Genomic DNA, 18990 nt, shown 5'->3' on the forward strand with positions numbered 1-18990 from the left:
TTATCAGTGTATTTGGTCTTTCATTTTATGAAGCTGCTTGCAGATCTGTTATAACAATTTACATGTTAAATAGCTTAATTTTGCACAGGGGCAACTGAGCAAAATAGAGGCTACTGTGATATTTTCAATAAATGTTAATTTATTAAAATGTGTCTTGATGAAGTGCAACTTGGAGAGTTTGAACCTGGATTACGGTGGGGAAGCTTTATCTTGCTTCAGAGATGCAAGGAGATGCTGATCTCCCATTGATCATGTAAAAGCTCTGCTTAACATTTACACTGAGGTGTTTACATTTCAAGGATTCTGAATGCATCTCCATGCATTTTTCAAAAGCTAAGAGCAGAAATCGTGCAGAGTGGCTTAAGCCACCTGTACGGTGAGGTAGATACTCCCTGTGTAAACAAGATGCCAATTGCTTCTTGCAGTCCCCTGCAAGTTTGCCCTGCAAGTACGTGTTGTGCTGGGAAACTGCAGCCCAAGCTTCTGCTGGCCAGTAACAAGAGCAGTGGGGTGGGTGTTGCAGCTCAGTTGGAGCTAGATTTAAGTTTTAAACATTTCCAGCAAGTGTGCCATGTCTAGGAAGAACAGTTGGAGGAAGGAATTGTCCGGTTTGGAAGAAAAAAAAAAATAACAGGACTTGGCCTGTGCAAAACTGCTTCTCATGAAAAATAGCTGGAGTCTGTGCCTGTGGAAATCAGGTTTGGCAGTGAAGATCGCAGGAAATGTTACAAATAATGCAATCACAGACAATATCTGTGACTTTAAACTGATAATGAGTTATAGATCTGTCAGGGACAACAGTTTGTTCATCTCATGAAATTGGGCTTAATCTTATTTCCTTTCCAGTATTTTCTGACCTCATAAGCTTTTATAATTGGGGAACATAAAGCAGTGAACTGGAGTTCCTTTGTTTCAGGAGTTTAAAAAGCCATAGGACTAATTTTCTTCCCATTAATCTGGGTTATAGGTTTCTCAGCAGCGTTACAAGTAGTTTGTGTTCCGCTCTTGGCATTCAGAAGGGCTTGAAGGTACCCTGCTTAATTTATCCACGCACTTAATAAATCTGGCCGCAGCAGGCTCCTGCGTTGGCTGAATCAAAAAGGTGAGGATTGGTAATGGTGCTGGAAACCAGTAACAGGGAAACAGAACAGCTTCCCTCACCTCAGTGGGAAAAACATCCCGATCACCAGTGCTGCTTCTGATGGCTGGGACCGTGTTATCCAGGGAGTGTTCTGCGGGGTGCTCAGTTTGAGGTTTAATAGGGCCAGGCTCCTCCCAGACCTGTTAGGCTGTCCCGTTTGGTTGATAGGTTAAACTGAGGAGCAAATTTTTTAAAAGAATAAATCCAAAGGGAGGTGGGAATAAAAAAACCTCAGTATGGTGCAAAGCAGCTGTGCTGGGCAGCGCTGATGCTTCTGTGACGAACTGTTCTGTAGGGACAGGAGTGGATGCAAAGATCTGCTGCTTCTCTCCCGAGAGCAGCTGAGATGAAGAGTAATTGTCCATCAGCTACGCTGCCGTCTGCTTTACCTTCAGGGAATGCCAAGCAATTTGCCACCCATCTGATATCACAAATGCAAATGGCCAGCTTGGTTTACAGAAGGCAATGAAGCTCTGCCAATTTACACTGGTAGCAGAATTTGGCCCCAGACAGCCCAATTTTCGTTTCACCAAGTGAGAATAGAGTCATACTGTGGCATTAACACCGATCAGGCTACTTGTGGTTGCTGTGAGTAAAAATAAGAGGAAATAAGGAAAACCTAAGCATGTACTCTGCAGGGGTGCTGTCTGGCAGCCTCCGACAGCAGGCAGTACCTCACTGCCACAGGTATCGCCGTCCCCACAAAGCCCCTGGCAGGAGATGGTGCAGTAAGGGCAGTGTTAGTGGAGTTTTCTCCCACTGCCAAGGCCACTGGACTGGGAGCTCAGTGGGGTGATACCAGGGTTCGTGCTGGCCCTAGGCAGAACACACAAGTAAGGGAGCAAAACCCTTTTTCTGCCTGTGGACCTCTGTGATGGATTTACCTCGTTTTGGCTGGCAGGAGCCCAAGGTCAGCATTAGGCGTGAATGCTGGGGATTGTCTTTTAATCTCTGCAGCACTTGCAGCCCGTGCAGTGTTTACATCAGACTTGTTCTGTGTTGTGCCTCTCAGATCACATCGTTCCCCAACATGCAGATTGGGAATGTGGATTTGCAGAAGGGAGCATGTGCCAGGCTGCCTGGGCTACTGAGAGAGAAGGAAAGGGGGGCCCCGCTGCTGTAGCTGTTTCCCCCAGCACCCAGGAGGTGTGGGAGCACCTTTGGGAGGGCAGCTTGGCCACAGCCAGGACCAAACAGGCTGCTGCCTCCCTCCCCTGCAGGAGCTGCTGGGGCAGAGCTGAGTCGCTCAGCCTTGAATGAGAGCGGAGGGCACCTGGTGAGTGTTCTGAGGCACCTACACTGATAGTAGGAAGAGCAGGGCAGGCAGGAGACAGGGATATGTTTAACGTGAGCCCCACTCAGCAGAGGCGAACCTGATTACAATTCCCATGAGCTTCAGAGGCGGAAGCGTGTCTCATTCCAAGCATTTCCCCAGGAGTGCCCCAGGACAGCAGCGACGGATGACCTTGCCCCTAGGTCTGCAACTGCCCTGTGCTGTATGGAGGAGGCTTCTCAGGAACCTGCTGCCCTGTGGCACTGGAAGCATTTCAACTTGTACATAGCGAACATATATTTCTCATCCCTCCAATGTCCTAGGCTTTGTTTCCTACTCTACCACTTAAGCCCTTGATTTGAAAAATGCTTTGTGGACACTGCTTAATTTTTCACAAGAGAAAATGAAAAAAAAAAAATGAGGTCAATCTTGTCAATGTTTTAAATAGCAGAAATGTGCTGGTAGCAGGCAGCAGTAGCATTAACATGACACTCACGGTGTCCCCACAAATCATCTGCCAACTTTCATTGTTGCTGTCCTCTTTCTTCTTTCCAGGCGGAGAATTCTAGAAGAATGTTTAAAATATATCAGAAACAATCTGGGGCTTAATTATATGCTCTCTGCTGATTCAGTTGCCTCAGGAGGTGTAGTTAGTAATTAATTAGCACAGCATGCTCATGTGCTTCATACCAGTATCGCTCACCAGGGTCCGTGTCCCTAGCCTTCGCCCCACAGGAGCCCATGGCTCAGGAAAGCCACTTTCACTGGCTTTCTGTGGGGACCCACAGTGACCCCATCAGCAGGACAGGCACCCGCATGCTGCCGTGGGGCCCAACATGACACACGGGGGTTTCTTTTGCTGTGGAGGCTGGAGGAGGATGTGTGCACAGGGCAGGAGGTGCCTGTGCTAACAGAGAGGAGCCAGAGTCTTGCTGAGGTCAGCAGGGCGCCATCCAGCAGAAAATCTGGCTGGGTTGCCAGCAAGTGCAAGATGCCCAAAGGAGGGGAGCGCTCTGACACGTCCCTCCGAACACTGGCCTCAGTTCTCATTTCCAGCCCATGTGCAGCCACCACATATTTTCCACCAGGTGCAGCTGATAAAACCAGGCAATTCATATCACAGATTTCTGAATCACACTCAGGCTACTTTGTTTTGTTTTGTGTTTTGTATTTCCTTTGCTTTTGAGAATATGAACCCTGGGGCATTTACAAAGAAAATCCCATTTTGTGTGTGCTGCTTTGCTTGCAGCTATTTGGTTTTCTTCTTTGGGCGCTCCTGGCTCACAGAAATAACAGTCAGATTTGCAAAGTCTTTTATTTGCATCTCCTGCTCTGAGCCACAGAGCTTAGCCCAGCAGTGCAGGTCTCTGTCTGCTCCACATGGCCCTAATGTCATGACTAAAGCAGCCTGGTAACTTTTTAAAAGCCAGGGGCTCCCGAATTGTACTGCCACTCACAGTCAGCACAGTGATCAGGGGCTGACCCCAAAGCTCTGCTGCTCGAGTGGTGATTCCTGGGGTCAGGGGAGCAATGACGTGCCCCACTCACACATCACAAGGAGTTTCCTGGCGTGTTTGCCTCTTGGCTTTCACCTGGGCTCTTAGAGCCGTGCTCCCTGCTTGCTGTATGTACTCCCTTGCTGCCTGGTAGTGCTCCCGTTGTGCTCGCCCTGAGCCTGACCTTCCTCCGTTAAACACGGATGGCACTGTCCCCAGCATATGGCACGATGGCACTGTCCCCATGTGGCACGGGCAGGACAAGTGGTACTGTTTGCTCTTGGAAGCCTGGGAATCTCCTCTCCCCCTCACTACCCACAGCCCGATAAGTGTCACCACCCTGCGGGCTTGTGCCCCCTCACGTCACCTTGCCCCTCCTGGGGCTGTGAGTTACACCCGTGGCTGTTGGGACCCTGAGGGGCAGCCATTGGGACCACTGTGAGGGGTGGCTGCTGGGACCCCAAGGGGCAGTTATTGGGACCACCGTGAGGGGTGACCGCTGAACCCTCAGGGGCAGCTGTTGGCACCCTGAGGGGACCCGTTGGGACCACTGTGAGGGGCAGCCATTGGGACCCTGAGGGGCAGCTGCTGGAGCTCCATGTGGGGGCTGTTGGGACCTTCAGGGGTGACTGTCGGAGCCCTGAGGGGAGCCCGTTAGGACCACACTGAGGGGATCCCACTGGGACCCTGAGGGGCAGCCATTGGGACCACTGTGAGGGGACCACTGTGAGGGGCAGCCATTGGGACCCCAAGGGGCAGCTGCTGGAGCTCCATGTGGAGGCTGTGGGGACCTTCATGGGTGACCGATGGGACCACCCTGAGGGGCTCCCCCTGGGACGCTCGGGGGCGGCTGCGGGCGCCCTGAGGGGAGCCGCGCGGGGTCTGTCCCCTCAGCGCGGCGCGGGGCGGCGGCCATTGGCTGTCGCTATGCGGGGCCGGCTGCCGGCTCCTCCCGCCGCCCGCCCGCCCCCCGCCGCGCGGTGCGGGAGAGCGGCGGAGCCGGGGCAGGAGGAGGAGGAGGAGGAGGAAGAGGAGAAGGAGGAGGAAGAGGAGGAGGAGGAGGAGGAGGCGGCCGCCCCGAGGCGCCCCCCCGGCCGCGCTGCGCGGTCTCCGCCGCCCCCCCCCCCCCCCCGTGCGGCTGCGAGATGGCGGCGGGCGGCGGGCAGGCCATCGTGTGGCGCAACGTGGTGCTGATGGGGCTGCTGCACCTGGGCGCCGTCTACGCGCTCAGCCTGGTGCCGAGGGCGCAGCTCCTCACCCTGCTCTGGGGTGAGTGCGGGGGCCGGGGGCAGCGCGGCGGGGCCCCTTTCGCCGTCCCTCATCCTCCCTCCTTCCCCTCCCGGCCCCTTTTTGTGCCGCCTTTGTCGGCCCAAAGCCGCCGAGGGGGGCGGAGGCGGCGGCGGGGGGCGTGAGGGGCCGGGGGAGCCGAGCCGGGGGGGGGCGGAGAGGGGCTCTGCGGGGCACCGGGGATGCGCTGCCCGCTCGAAGGATTCCCCATTTATTGCATTTATTTATTTATTTATCTATCCATTTATTTATCCGTTTATTTATTTATTTATCTCCCGTGGGTCCGGCTCCGCGCTGGTTTCAACCCCCCCAGCCCAGCCCCGTGTGCGGCAGGTGGGCTTTTCGCTTATCCCTGTCGCCTTCCTGAGGAGGAGAAAACGCCTCGAAATCTTCTCTGCTTCTGCTCCATGGAGCTCCTAAAGGCAGGGGCCGAAGGATGGAGCGACCAGCCTCAGCCCTCCATCCATCCGTCAAGGTATTTTTCCTTCTGGTTGACTTTGCAGAGATGCTGAGCAATAAACAGAGCTCGACGACTTTGCGACTTAATCCCTTTCTCTCTCCCTGTCCCCCAACGCTGTTACTGGAAAGGCTGGAAAGTTTTCACTGGAGCCGGCTGGGCACTTGCACAGGGGCAATCCAGCAGGCAGCGAGCAGGCTGGGTCCAGCCACCCGGAGCAGCGGGAGAAGTAAAACACAGCACCTCCTGCAGCATAGCTACGGCTGAAGCGTGTGCCATCGTGCTGGAGGCAGGGGTAGACAACAGCGGCGTTGTTGTTGCTCAGGTTAATGAACTTGGCCTCGTTGGTGCGTGGCAGGATGCGGGCAGCGGTCGGTGGCTTACCAGCACCTGCCTGGCTTCTTATTTATCCTCCCTGGGGACGCCTGTAGCTCAGGAAGCACTCGGCTGGGCTGGGTGGGTGCTGCCTGCACAAGGCAGGGCACGCTTTTCCCTTAGTGAACCCACCTGGTCGTCCCTGCTGCAGCAGCACCACTGTGCCGCCTCAAAAACAGCTGTCCTCACCGAAGTGCACGCTCAGCAGGACCCATTTCCACTGGTAATTTATTGACACTCGTCCAGCCATACGTAATAGACAACGGAAAAAAGCTGGCAGGAGAAGGCTTGGGTGGGTGTTTGCTCTGGATTATCTGTGCTCCTCTGTTCCCGTTGCTTCCTGCACGAGCACATGGAGGCAGGCGTTGCAGCTCATTGAACCCCACACACCGTTGGGGCTGTGGATGGGACCCCCACCAGCTCTGTGTAACGCCGCCAGGCTGCCTGGAGAGCACTGGGAATCAGGTTTTCTCTCCAGGGATGCATGCTTACACCGCTTAAAACGCCGGCTTTTGGGTTTCCTGCTGCCTCCCTGGAACTTGAGCTGCATCTTGGATACGGCCACTGCTCTGCCAGCCCCTTCCTGCCCTTCGCTGCAGTTCCTGGGCCCCCAGGGGTGTGTTCAGCCACCGGTGAGGTTTCAGCAGCACTTGCTGGGCACTGTCGTGTGTGTTCATGGACGTGAACTTGTGCGGAGGGGTCCACAGCACGTGTGGCAGGTCACAGCCCTTCCATGAGCCAGGTTAAGTGACCATCCGGTGCTTGGGCTAGTTAAACAACACAAAAATCCCTTTGGCATCCTGCAACGGAGAAAGTTACAGCCTCGTGCCCATGTGCGAGGAGAGGTTTGCCACTGCTTTTCATCTTGTTCAGGACATCCCATCGCTCGGGGGCTGCAAGCCAGTGGGCCCCGGGGGTCAGCGTGGTGCCTGCCGGGCTCTGCCATCATCGCCTCCTCCTCCTCCTCAGCCCTTCTGGCAGGCGATGGGTGCGAGGAGGCACATGTTGCTGCTGTGCACTGCAGATGCAAGTTTTATTGGGCTTTCAGGATCCAGAAGCCGTGTGTGTTCTTGAATGCCATCTGCTGGCGTGTCGGGTGTGGACCAGCTTTGGTTGGCAGCGCCTCTGCGCGGTGTGCTCACCTCGAGAAGCTCCCGCTGTGCTAGAAGCACCACACGGATGGTTGGAAATAGAAACACTGGCTCCGGAGGGGTTGCTCTCTGTACCCCTGAGACCTCCCTGGAAGCAGGACGTGGGGATGCTGTCTGTGTTTCAGGCGTGGAGTGGAGGTGCTGGATTTAAACTCCTGCTGTCTCTCCTGCTGCTGGGAGCACCCTGGGGGCTCTGTGCTGGTTATACTCGGGCAACTGCTTACAGGCAAGATTTTGGGTCAGGAAGCAGGTAGCGACTGCTTTCCTCTTAAAATTCTGCGAGGAGGTATCCAAGGCTGCCTTGGCAGGAGGGATTTACTGAGCAAAATCAGTGCTAGTTCTTCATCAGTGTTTCTAGAGTACTTGCAAGCCAGCGGAGCCCTCCCCAGCCTGCGGATTGAGGACAGCCGTGAGGTCACTGGGGGAGAAGTGAAATCTGCCGACGGTTTTGTGGCGGCGCGGGATCCAGCTGAGCCGAGAGAGGCTGCACAGAAGCATCACAGATTTCAGAGAAATCATAAATCAAAGCATCTCCCAGCCTTCTCTTTTGATCTAAAAATACACGGGAACCGCTCAGCATCTTGAGGCAATCTTCAGTTGCTGGCGAGCTCAGGGGATGTGTGTGTGGCTTCCGAGGGGAATTACAGCGTCCTCTGGAATACTTGCTGCCATCCCGCTGCTCTCCTGGCTTTATTTATGTCGCTTTGGCCGCAGTTGTCAATGCGAGCGTTTCTGCTATTCCAACCGGAATAAAGCCTTTCGTGTGCTCAGCCAAAAGGGCTGGCTCTGGGGAGCCTTCCTGAAAATGGATAGGCAGGCGTGTGCACCCAGACGGAGGCAAGCTGGGTGTCTTGGGCCACGAGGACGCGACAGACAGCTTCTGGAGCTCCTCCGCCCTGCCACTGCCAAACTCACCTGCTTTGCAGCTCCAAACTGCCTCCCCTCTTCCTTTCGATGCATTTCGTCTTCTCTTTTTCTCTCTCGGTTTGATTTAGAGCGACTGAGAGAATGTGCACATCTAATTTTAGATGAACCCGCTCCTGGCCTGAGATTTCACACCTTGGCTCTTCACACGAACGCGTGGCTCCCCCGAGAGCTGCCGGGCGCTTCCCAGCAGGCGGCTCGGGGAATCGCTGCCTTTTAATTCTTGGCTGCTGCTGCTTTGAGTCCAGCCCCTGGTGCTTTTCATGCCAGCTTTTGACAGCTGGCAGGGCTCAGCAAAGAGCCGACGGCTCCGGGTGAATGCTGAATTGGACAGCAGCAGGAGCTGGGTGACCCCGGTGTGAGCTAGGAGCATCCGTGTGCTTCCCCTCATTTGGGCAGTACTCATGCATCGGTCCTAAACCCGCCCGCGAACAACAGCAGAAACCCACAGGGGAGGGACAGGAGGTGGGTGGGGGATATGCAGATGTGATGTAATTCTTAGAAAGGGAAAAAATCCTAACGGCAAGGTGCGGAACTGTTACATATTTATAGCGACCCACCAGCTTTGCAGCGCTCGCCCTGTGCTTGAGCAACTTGCCGTTTGTGTTTCTCACCCAGTTCTCGGAGCCTGATGGAAGACCTTGACTTCTATGCAGCTGATTATTAAAATTCCCTTGCGAGCAGTGTTGCTCGGGCTCCGCAAGCTGAGGTAAATGCCAGCGGGTAAATTCACAAGGGCTGCGTGCCCGTCCCTCGTGGTTTTAACCCTCACGTTGCTGCTGACGCTACCAAGTCAGGCTGTGGGACCCCATGGGAGCTGTCGCCAGGCCACATCCCGTGTGCTGCAGCCCATTTCTGCAGCACCGCGGTGGACACGCTATTGATTTTTGTCTCCCAGCTACTATTTTTATATCTGCTGCTCTGCCCCTCGGAGATGAGTGCAGTTTGCTCCGTGTAACTGGGTGATGTTGGACATTGGCAGCACGTGGATGGCTGCTCTCCGGTGTGGTGCCTCCTTGAGAGCTGTGTCTGAGGACGGCCAGCCATTGCCCCTCTTTCAGAGTTCACCCAGTGCCCCTTGCATTCCTTGTTTAGGTTCATTTTATTTATTTATTCATTTTTTTTTAACCAGGTGAGTGTCCAAAGCCCTCATTAATCCTCTGGATTTGCTACCTGTAGATACATATCCCACCTCCAGTGTGCTTTGGGAAAGAAAACAAGTTCAAGTAGTGATGTTAAACACACAACAGACTTGGAATTCTCAGGGGGAGAGATTTGCTCTGATTTAAGCCACCACGTAGAGAGCAGAGGGTGGTTTTCTGATGCCTCCAGGGGGTGCCACAAACCGTTGTGATGTTCCCAGTCCTCCTGGAGGTTGGGCAACATCTCTGGTGTCTCGCTGCCCTGTTGTGTGGCAAGCTCAGAATATTTTACATGCTGCTGGTGATCATCCTTGCAGGTGCCTGCTTCCCCAAGCACCTCATCCTCGCTGCAGATCCCTGTCTGTGCTTGTGGCCGCGTTGCTTTTTTCTATCCAGGCAGATTCTCTCTTTCGAGCCTTTTCTGCCTGGATCCTTTTGTGTTTCTTAGCTCTCTCACTGCTGCGCCGAATTTAGCACCCTCTGCAGTTGTAATTAATATGCTGTTTGCCTTTGTTTCAGGTCATTAATAAGCATGTTGAATAAAAATCTGCTGCCTATTGATTCTGGCGCGTTCCCAGAAATAGCATCTGTGCAGAGGCACCGCGTGCGTGGAGCCTAGCAACCTGCCGGCTCCCTGTGCTCGAACCTCTGCTCCCTCTTCATCTCCTGTCCTCTCCTTGCTCTCCGTGCTGGCCACTTCTTGGCGCTGGCACAGCAGGGATTGGTGGCCAAGTGACATTGCCAGGCACCCGAATTCCTGCCAGAACCGTGGCAATCCAGTCTCACTGTTTGGTGTGTTTGTCCAACAGGATTTGCGTCTGCTCCAGTCACTGAGCTCCTGAGGTGGGTTTCTTGTTGTTTTTTCCCTGGGGACGCTTCAGCCCTTGGGATCTATTTTAGGAAAATTCCTGCTGTTGCGATTCCTCCCCTGCAAAGCCAAAGAAGAGGCCTGCTGCGTGGGTACGAAGCCCCGCCACTCCAGCTCCCCTTTGTGCTGTGGAAGGGCCAGCAAGCTATTCTTTTTGGTGATACCTCTGGCTCCGTCAGAAAATGGGATTCACAAGGAGGATGCTCTTGAAATACCAAATCCCCTGAAAAGAAGAGACGGGTGAAGACAGGGGATTTCAGTCCCTAGGCCTAGCATGAGGTTAACAAGCGAAAAACCCACAGACAATATGTTCTTCTGATGATTCAGGACTCCAGCCTTAATATTTCTGTGTTGCCTGGATAATGTCAGTGCTCGGTGTGTCACAGATCTCTTCCCACCATTGCAGTCATCTGAGCAGTGTGAGAGGCTCTATTTTGTGACATCCTTGCCCCATCGTGGCTTCACCAGCCCGGCGCGGCTCAGTGTCACGTACAGAAAATGACAGGATGGGTTTCCGTGCGTTGTGCCAGACAAGGCTGTGTCCTCGCCGTGACAGGGCACGTGTCAGAGCAGCGAGAGGAAACCGCTGTGCCTTTGGGTCCCTCCCTTTGGGAAGCAGGCACGAGCCTGGATTTGGCAAAAGGCTTCAGCACCACCCTGGCCTGCGCAGCTGAACCTTTTCTGGGGGTAGTGTGAACGGGTCCCAGGGTGAGAAATCAGTGCTGCTTTTGGAAGGAGGCAGAAGAGGCTACTATCCTGGCAGCTGGGCAGCCTAACTGGGAGCAGCTGACGTGCTCCAGACTCTGCCGAGCGTCACACCAGAGAAGCAGGAAGGGGTGGGAGGAGAAATGCTGCATCCCAGGGCTGGGTTGAGACCCTCCCCTCCTCTCCTGAGCGTCCCTGCAGGCAGGGCAAGGAGCAGCTTTACAGCCAAGAATGCAATGCTAAGGCCGGCCGGCCCCTGGCTCACCTTTTCCTTTTCTTTTTGTCTTTCAGCCTATTTCTGTTTCCTGGTGACAGCCCTGGGTGTGACGGCTGGGGCGCATCGCTTGTGGAGCCACCGTTCCTACAAGGCCAAGCTGCCTCTGCGGATCTTCCTGGCTGCAGCTAACTCCATGGCTTTCCAGGTGGGATCGTGGTTGCCTGTCCCGGTTCTTGGCCTCCTGGCAGCTTTACCTCCCGTGCAGGGATCCCTTCAGCTTAGAGACATCAGAAGCAATGTATGTGTACATATCAGCAAAAAGATGTTTGCTGATGGCGCACGGTGTTGGCTTAGGGGATGCGCAGCCCCTCGCACTGCCCACACAACACTTAACAGACAGTCCAGGAGCAACAGCTATTGAAGGACCAAGTCGAATGTGCCCAGATCAGGGTCTCAGCAGCTTCTCTTACCCAGGCCAGGCCCCTTGCTTCAGAGGACAATGTAGAAACTTGCGTAAGGGACGGCCTCATGCAAATATGTCTGCATAATCAGGTCTCTTTGTCCAGCCAGGCAGTTGGAGCTCTCCACATGCCCAGAAAGGAGAGCGGGCATCCTTTCATGCAGTCTGAAGTTATCTCTGTTTGATGCCACTTTTTTTTGGCAGTAGAATTTAAATACATTTGTAAAGAAGTGTGTTACTAGCTTTGTACTTCCTGATAGGCAATATCAGACTTCAAAATCTTCTTGTAACGTTCAGGTGGTGGTAGGAGGTAGCCCAGAACCAGGATTTCCGTGGTGTGAACGTAGTTGTTCCTTTGGCTGTTCAAAGCAGATACATGCATCTGTGTTAGCATTACACTGTGGCACTGCACACCACATTTTTACCTTTTTCTCTCCAATATGTGTGGATGATTTCATGTGCCTCAACAGAGGATGAAGGGAGTCCCTTTATCTGCTTCCGTACTGCTCATTTATCATTGATTTATCTTCTTCCTAGGGTCCCATTTGACTCTAACCCCCTGCTTAGAGCTGTGTTCCAGCCACTGAGCCGTATTCCAGCCGCTTCGTGCTGCTCTGTGCCTTGCAGAGCTTTGCAAACCCTTTGCTCAGTGCTGCTTCGGAAGGGGTTTCACTCCTGAGTTTACCTGAAGCCTTACCAAGAGCGACAGCTCCCTGAACAATGGTTGCTATTAATGCGCTCGCAGGGACACGCGTGGCGCTCCCGCTGTCGGTGCATTTATTGCCAACGGTTCTGGCCCCTGGCCTTTATTTGCTCTTAGCCCTCGTGGTTTTAATTACACGTGATTCAGTTGTTTCACAGCTTCCTTGCGCTTTCATCTGGGGAATCCTGTTTTTGCCAGCCCTGCAGGTGTTTGCTGTGGTGTGAGAAGCCAAGTTAATTTCCTACAGTATCAGTGCTTTGACCTGCTTACCTGCTGTGCCACAAGTAATTTTATCAAGTGCCCTTACGACAAGCTGATCGATAGTCTCATTGGAAATACCATTTCTGGTTAAGAAGGAGGACCTTTCCTAGGTGTGTGCTTCTCGCATAAGTCTCATTGGTTTTAAATGCCTTGATCTTAGCATCTCCTAGTCCTCTGGATGCCCCCCCTGAAGTGTACATCTGCCCCTTGAAGCAATGCAGTGCCTTTCATTCCCTTTCATTTCTCCGCAAGGGAAAAAATGAAATGGCAGCAAGGTGAAGATCTGCCCTTGCTCTCATTGAGGAGCTCGGTGGCTTCCTTCAGGTCGCTTTGCTCAGCTCAGTTCGCTTTCTTGAGCAGTGGGTTTTTGTTCCCCACCTGTCTCTTGCAGACAGCCCCTTTGCAATGCTGCCATCAAACTGATGCGTTTGAGCCAGACTATTTGGTTATTTTTGGTTGTTCTGGAGTTGTTCAGCAGCACGGGTATCCCTGCTGCCTTCTCTCAATGCTGGCAGCTGAGAGAACAAGCAGCGATTTCCATTATGCTCTCGGCATAGGGCTTGGGTCTCCCAAAACACAGACAGGCAGAGCTGTTGTTAGCCTGGGTTTGCCATGTCCTGCAGCGTCCCCTGCCTCGATGGCTGCTGCTCTGCGGTTCCTCGCAGACACCACAAAGGGTTTCCTCCGCTCTGGGAGTGAAGCTGCTGTGGTCGGTGGTTGTGGGTGCTGCTGCTGTTCCAACCCAAAGCCTTCTTTCTTTGGGTATTGCTGTGTGGGTCCCTCCCTGCCTGTGCAAAGGTGGAAAAAAAAACACAGAAAAGGGCACTCCACCAAGCATTCTGTGGTTGAAGTTCACAGTGCTGTAGATCCAAGTATTAAATAGCTTTTTTTTTTTTTTTTCTTTGATGCAACTGAATTCACATCTCAGTCTCATGCTCTCGTCCACACCCCGGCAGACAGAGCAGTCATTTAAGTGGAAGTTTTCCTGTGAGAGACTCATCCCTCCAAACTGGGTGCTGTTCCCGTGCATGCGAGGAGCTGGGGCCTCTCTCCCCTCACCCGCTGTGCTCTCTCTGCAGAATGACATCTACGAGTGGAGCCGAGACCACCGCGTGCACCACAAGTACTCGGAGACGGACGCAGACCCGCACAACGCCCGCCGTGGCTTCTTCTTCTCCCACATCGGCTGGCTGTTCGTGCGCAAGCACCGGGACGTCATTGAGAAGGGGAGAAAACTGGATTTCACTGACCTGCTGGATGACCCCGTCGTCAGGTTCCAGAGAAAGTAAGTGGGAGCACACGGCCATCGCGTGGCATGGGGTGGGGGAGTCCTGATCACCTCATTGTGGCTTCTTCCTCGTTGCTGCCTGTCCTCTTTCTCCCCCAGACCGAGTGCTTCCTCTCGCAGGACTGTCATCCTGCACAGCATTAGTTATTTCCCCTGAGAATTAGCGCAGAGCGGGTTCAGCTTGAAAGAAGCTGAAAAGCTTCTTTCAAAAGCAAAAAAGCAACAAATTTTGAAGAAAAATTCAGGTTCCTCCTTTTAGGAGGCTGAAGTGTTCTTTTTGACAGCACAGAGCAAACAGCGGGTGGTGTGTTGGCAGCTGCAGGCTCCGAGGTGTGCCTGAGTGCCGGGTTTGCAGCCAGCGTTGAACTTCCCCGGGACTTCAGGTGCTGGTCTTGAGGTTTTTGCTCCGGGACTGGGCCTCAGCTGTTGAGCCCCAGCGTTGCCTGCTGCTGCTGCAGGGTTTGTGGCTCTCTTTGCATTCTGAGTGGTGAACTGATGTCATGCAACAGCAGGGAGTCGAAAATCTCCCTGCTGCTGTGTGGCTCCTTCCCCTGCAGTACCCAGCTCATCCTCTGGCAGCCCAGGCAAGAGCTGGCAGAGCTGGGGCACGCTCTGTGGCATGCACAACAGGGAACACTAGCAATTTTTTTCCCTAACTCTGCTCCTGACACATTAACGTAGTTTCTCTCATAAACAAATAAATACCTCAAGCTCCAAAGATTTGGATACAGCTACAATCTGCTGAGACATTATTTCAGTTAGACATGCAAAAATGTCCTTGTGGGTCGAGCTTTTTCCTCCATTTTGGAGTGGGTCCTGAATTAGCAGCAATTCTTTTTCTGCCATCTTCCCATAGCATCCTAATAGCCATAGCTGTTCCTTACCTGGCACTTTTCCCTTTCACATCTCCTGGCACTTTTCAGTGCGGGTGGGTACTCGTGTCACTGCTTTAGAGAGGACAAGAGTGGCAGCAGTGTGGTGGTTCCGCTCAAGTGGGCAGCTGAGCTCCACCACAGCCGCTCTCTCACTCCCCCTCCTCAAAGAGGAACGGGGAGAAAATATGATGAAAAGGGCTCAAAGGTTGAGATAAGGACGAGGAGATCACACAGTAATTATTGTAACGGGCAAAACAGACTCGGCATAGGGAGACAGTAAGATTTATTGCTTATTACTAACAAGCTAGAGAAGTGAGAAACAAAGGAAAGAAACTGAAAGCACCTTCCCCCCATCTGCCCCCTTCCACCTCCTCCCCCTGAGCGGCACAGGGGAACGGGGGAATGGGGGTTACGGTCAGTCTACAGCACTTCTTCTCTGCCGCTCCTTCTCGGTCACTCTCGTCCCCTGTGCTGTGGGGTCCCACCCACGGGATGCAGTCCTTGACGAACTGATCCGATGTGGGCTGCCCACAGGCAGCAGCTCTTCAGGAACTGTTCCAGATATGGGTCTGTACCACGGGGTCCATCCCTCAGGAGCAAACTGCTCCAACCTGACTCCCCCACGGGCAGCAGCTCCTGCCAGGTCACCTGCTCCTGCCTGGTCTCCTCTCCACGGGCCACAAGTCTGGCCCGGAATCTGCTCCGGCAGGGGTCTTCCACAGGCGGCATCCTCCGTTGGTGCGGGGCCACCTGCTCCACCGTGGTCTCCTCCACGGGCTGCAGCGTGGAACCCTGCTCCACCGTGGTACTCCATGGGCTGCAGGGGGACATCCTGCTTCACCATGGTCCTCACCACAGGCTGCAGGGGACTTCTGCTCCGGCGCCTGGAGCACCTCTCCCCCACTCTCCCAGCTGCCGTGTGGCGCAGTGTTTTTTTCCCTGTCTTAAATCTGCTCTCACAGAGACACAAACAACATCACTTGTTGGCTTGACTCTGGTCAGCAGTGGGGCCCTTACCTAATGTGGGGCAGCTTCTAGATCCTTCTCACAGAAGCCACCCCAATGGCCCCCTGCTACCAAAACCTTGCCACGTAAACCCACTGCAAGCAGCTGTCCCTCCCAGCTCTTGGTAGCTGCCTGTGGTGCTGAGCACTAGCAAGGCTTGGCACGAGAAGGATGCCTGCACTAAGGACATACCACTCTGTAGACGTGGATGTCTTGGGTTCAGACTCCTCCAGGGCTCCTTGGCTCTGTTCAAGTTCTTCTGCAAGTTCTCCTCGCTCCCCTGCCATCGTCCCCACCATGGTAACGGTGTCCTTTGGTTTCCCCGCAGGTATTACAAGAGCTCGGTCGTGCTGATGTGCTTTGTGATCCCCACCTTTGTGCCGTGGTACCTCTGGGGCGAGAGCCTGTGGAACGCCTACTTCCTTGCCTCCATCCTCCGGTACACCATCTCCCTCAACGTCACCTGGCTGGTCAACAGCGCCGCGCACATGTATGGCAACCGCCCCTACGACAAGTACATCAACCCCAGGCAGAACACCTTTGTCACTCTGGGAGCCATTGGTAGGTGCTGTAGCCCCCCCCCAAAGAGATTTGCAAACTCTGAGCTCTAAAATGGAGGCGGTCAGGGGTCTTTCCCGTAGATCTCCCGTGGCCAGGGATGCAGCATAACCTGCACGGGGTCAGGGCTTTGAAAACAGGGGTTGGGATGCCCCACCCCAGCACGGTCCTGAATTCATTCTTATAACTCCCTCTCTGTTTCCCAGGTGAGGGTTTCCACAACTACCACCACACCTTCCCCTTTGACTACTCCGCCAGCGAGCTGGGCCTGAAGTTCAACCCCACCACCTGGTTCATTGACTTCATGTTCTGGTTGGGGTTGGTCACCGACCGAAAGCAGGCTCCGAAGGAGATGATCCAGGCGCGCAAGGAAAGGACTGGAGATGGCAGCGCTTGACGAGCGGCGCTTCTCCCTGCGGCAGTGCTGGAGTGTGCGTGTGGGCACCCCCTGCTTGCTGGAGGTTCTTCTCCTCTGGTTAAATATTAGTTCCTTCAGTTGAGCCGAATTTGTTCCACGGGTTCGGCTGCAGCTTTTTTGTCTTTATTAGTTGTTTTATGTCCAAACTTCAGACTATTAAGTGTAAAAATGTTCTATATTATTTAATATTAGAGTTAAAACAGGAGAGAGATTTGATTTTAGTCACTGTAGTTCATGTCTGAAATACATTGTAATTTGCTCGTTCATGGTAAATGTGGCAGGTTGGAGGGACTAACTATCCTTTTAAAGTGCAGTGAGGGGAGAATTTGTTTCTACTCTTAATCAAATATTCTTTTGAGACACGATGCTTGGAGAGGCCGGGGCAGGGCCCAGTGTGCTGTGTCAGCTACAAACTGATGGCACCATGGAAAACAGGATGTCCGAGGCGAGCAATTGGCCGAAGATCAGTTTGATGTTAGTTTGAAAATCTGCTTTCTTCTTTTTGTTAGCCCTGTTAGCCAGACCAACACGCTGCTGTCTTTGCTAAGTACGAAAACCATTTATTGCTGAGCAGGCTTTTGTGTTGAAGATTAGTCTCTATACAGGCCAAAATACAACCTGATGCTATGTTGAGATGATTCCTTTGTTGTCGCATATACATTGTAATTTGTAACGGTACAGAGCTCAACAATGTCTTAAGCCAAATAAAGCTTTGGTTTCGATGTTTGGAGACCTGAGTTATATTCTAATCAGTCATGGCCATTGATGCATGCATATTTTAGCTCCTTTTGCACAAGAGGCCTCTTAATTTCTTTTGCTGCCTTTGACTAGCAGGTCTTTGAAAACCGACCTTGATAGAAGTCAGTTTCTACTCATGTTTCAGCTGCATGCAACATCCATTGGTTTCTGAGCAAAATATAAAGACAGTTATGTAGCTTCTGAATTTAACATTTAACAGTTGCCTTGATTAAAAAGGAAAAAAAAAATAAAAAAGGGAAAAAAAAAAAGCATGTGGAATGGGACATAGAGCCCTTTGTGTTAGATGTTAGCCAGTGCAGGAGAGAGGCTTTGTACCGTCAGCACTGGAGCACTTTTGAAGATAGAGGGCATGATTTTCATTTATAAAGCAGGTCACCGCCTTGTCCCTCGCAGAGGGGCGCTCACTTCTGGGCCGCTCGGCCCCACGCCCCGGGCAAGGCAGTGATCTCGAGCTAAGTGAGACTCGGGCCCGGATATTTTCAGGAAAGATGTAGAATTAAAAAACAAAGCCACGCAATTTAAAATCAATTCTTTTTTTCTCGTTTCTTGTTTTCCAAATGATGCCATATAATATTAAAGAGTTGTCTTTATTCTGTATTTCATCCAGCAGGTGTTTTAACAGTGTTACTTTGCCATTAATGTTGTGTAAACTCTTGAGTGATTTACAATAAACAGTTATGATTAGACGGGCTGCTGTGCTTTGTTCGGAAATGTCTCCAGAAGCGAAGGGCTTTGTGCAGCATACGTCAGAAGCACAGCAGTGTTTTTCACTTGGCATTTCCAGGTATTCTCTCGGTGCAGTGTTTCCAGAGTACCTGCCCCCTCCATGTTTGTGCATTCCTTTGCAGGGCTGTTAGCACACAGAAGGGCCCCACGAGACTGGATTGCTTCTGGCTTCGTTGCCAAGCTGATAAGGAGGGGAACAGAAATTTAAAGCTGATTAAGCTTGGAAGGAGACCACGGCAAGTTCTCACACGTGAAAATCCCAGTGCAGTTGGGCCGTTTGGTGGAATTACACAGCGTGGTGGGAGGCTTCTCCCCACCACCCATTACAGTGCCTACTTATGGATCTGCTGGAAAGCAGCATAAAGCCTTCAGACCGATGCCAGAGATGGGCTTGGACATGATGTGTGAGTGTAGGAGCAAAGTGGGGAAGAGGCAAATGCCTCACCTTAATGGTTCTTCCATCATGTGGTTTGTGCAGCTTCCTGGCTGGAGAACCGCAGTGAATACTCTTCATGGCAGCTTACATACACATCTTCCTGTTGATCCTTATCACGTTTTAGATGTTTTTTTAATTTTGTGCTGCTATTGCTTGGACTTCCCTAAGCTGATTGATTCTTGTCAAGTACGTGCTGTAAGAAGAGTAACTGGCCCTGCAAAGAGACACAGGCTGTTTTCAGTCTGACTGCCTGAAATTATACCAAGGTAATACACGTTTTTCTTGGAAGTGTAAGAGTGCAGTGGCAACACCAGTTCCAGGGGGACTCAGGGATCTGAGACTTTGAAACCATTTGCAAGTTAACCATGATTTTGAAACAAAACAAAAACTGGAAGTATGCAAAGAAACATCTTTCAGAAACTGCAAGGGTCCTCTATCAAATGCCTGAGGGCTGGGATCTGGGGA

The 18990-nt window shown here is 52.7% G+C and overlaps 1 protein-coding gene across 1 annotated transcript; it reads left to right on the plus strand.

Annotated features, from left to right (window-relative positions):
* The first annotated feature begins 4901 nt into the window (after positions 1-4901).
* SCD5 (stearoyl-CoA desaturase 5) lies at positions 4902-18049 on the plus strand. The gene is made up of 5 exons (XM_068680575.1): positions 4902-5179; positions 11111-11241; positions 13540-13745; positions 15957-16189; positions 16393-18049. The coding sequence occupies exons 1-5, from the start codon at positions 5056-5058 to the stop codon at positions 16581-16583; spliced, it is 885 nt and encodes a 294-aa protein (XP_068536676.1). The 5' UTR covers positions 4902-5055; the 3' UTR covers positions 16584-18049.
* The last annotated feature ends 941 nt before the right edge of the window (positions 18050-18990 follow it).

Source organism: Anas acuta, chromosome 4 (assembly GCF_963932015.1).
Source record: "Anas acuta chromosome 4, bAnaAcu1.1, whole genome shotgun sequence".
Lineage (NCBI taxonomy): Eukaryota > Metazoa > Chordata > Aves > Anseriformes > Anatidae > Anas > Anas acuta.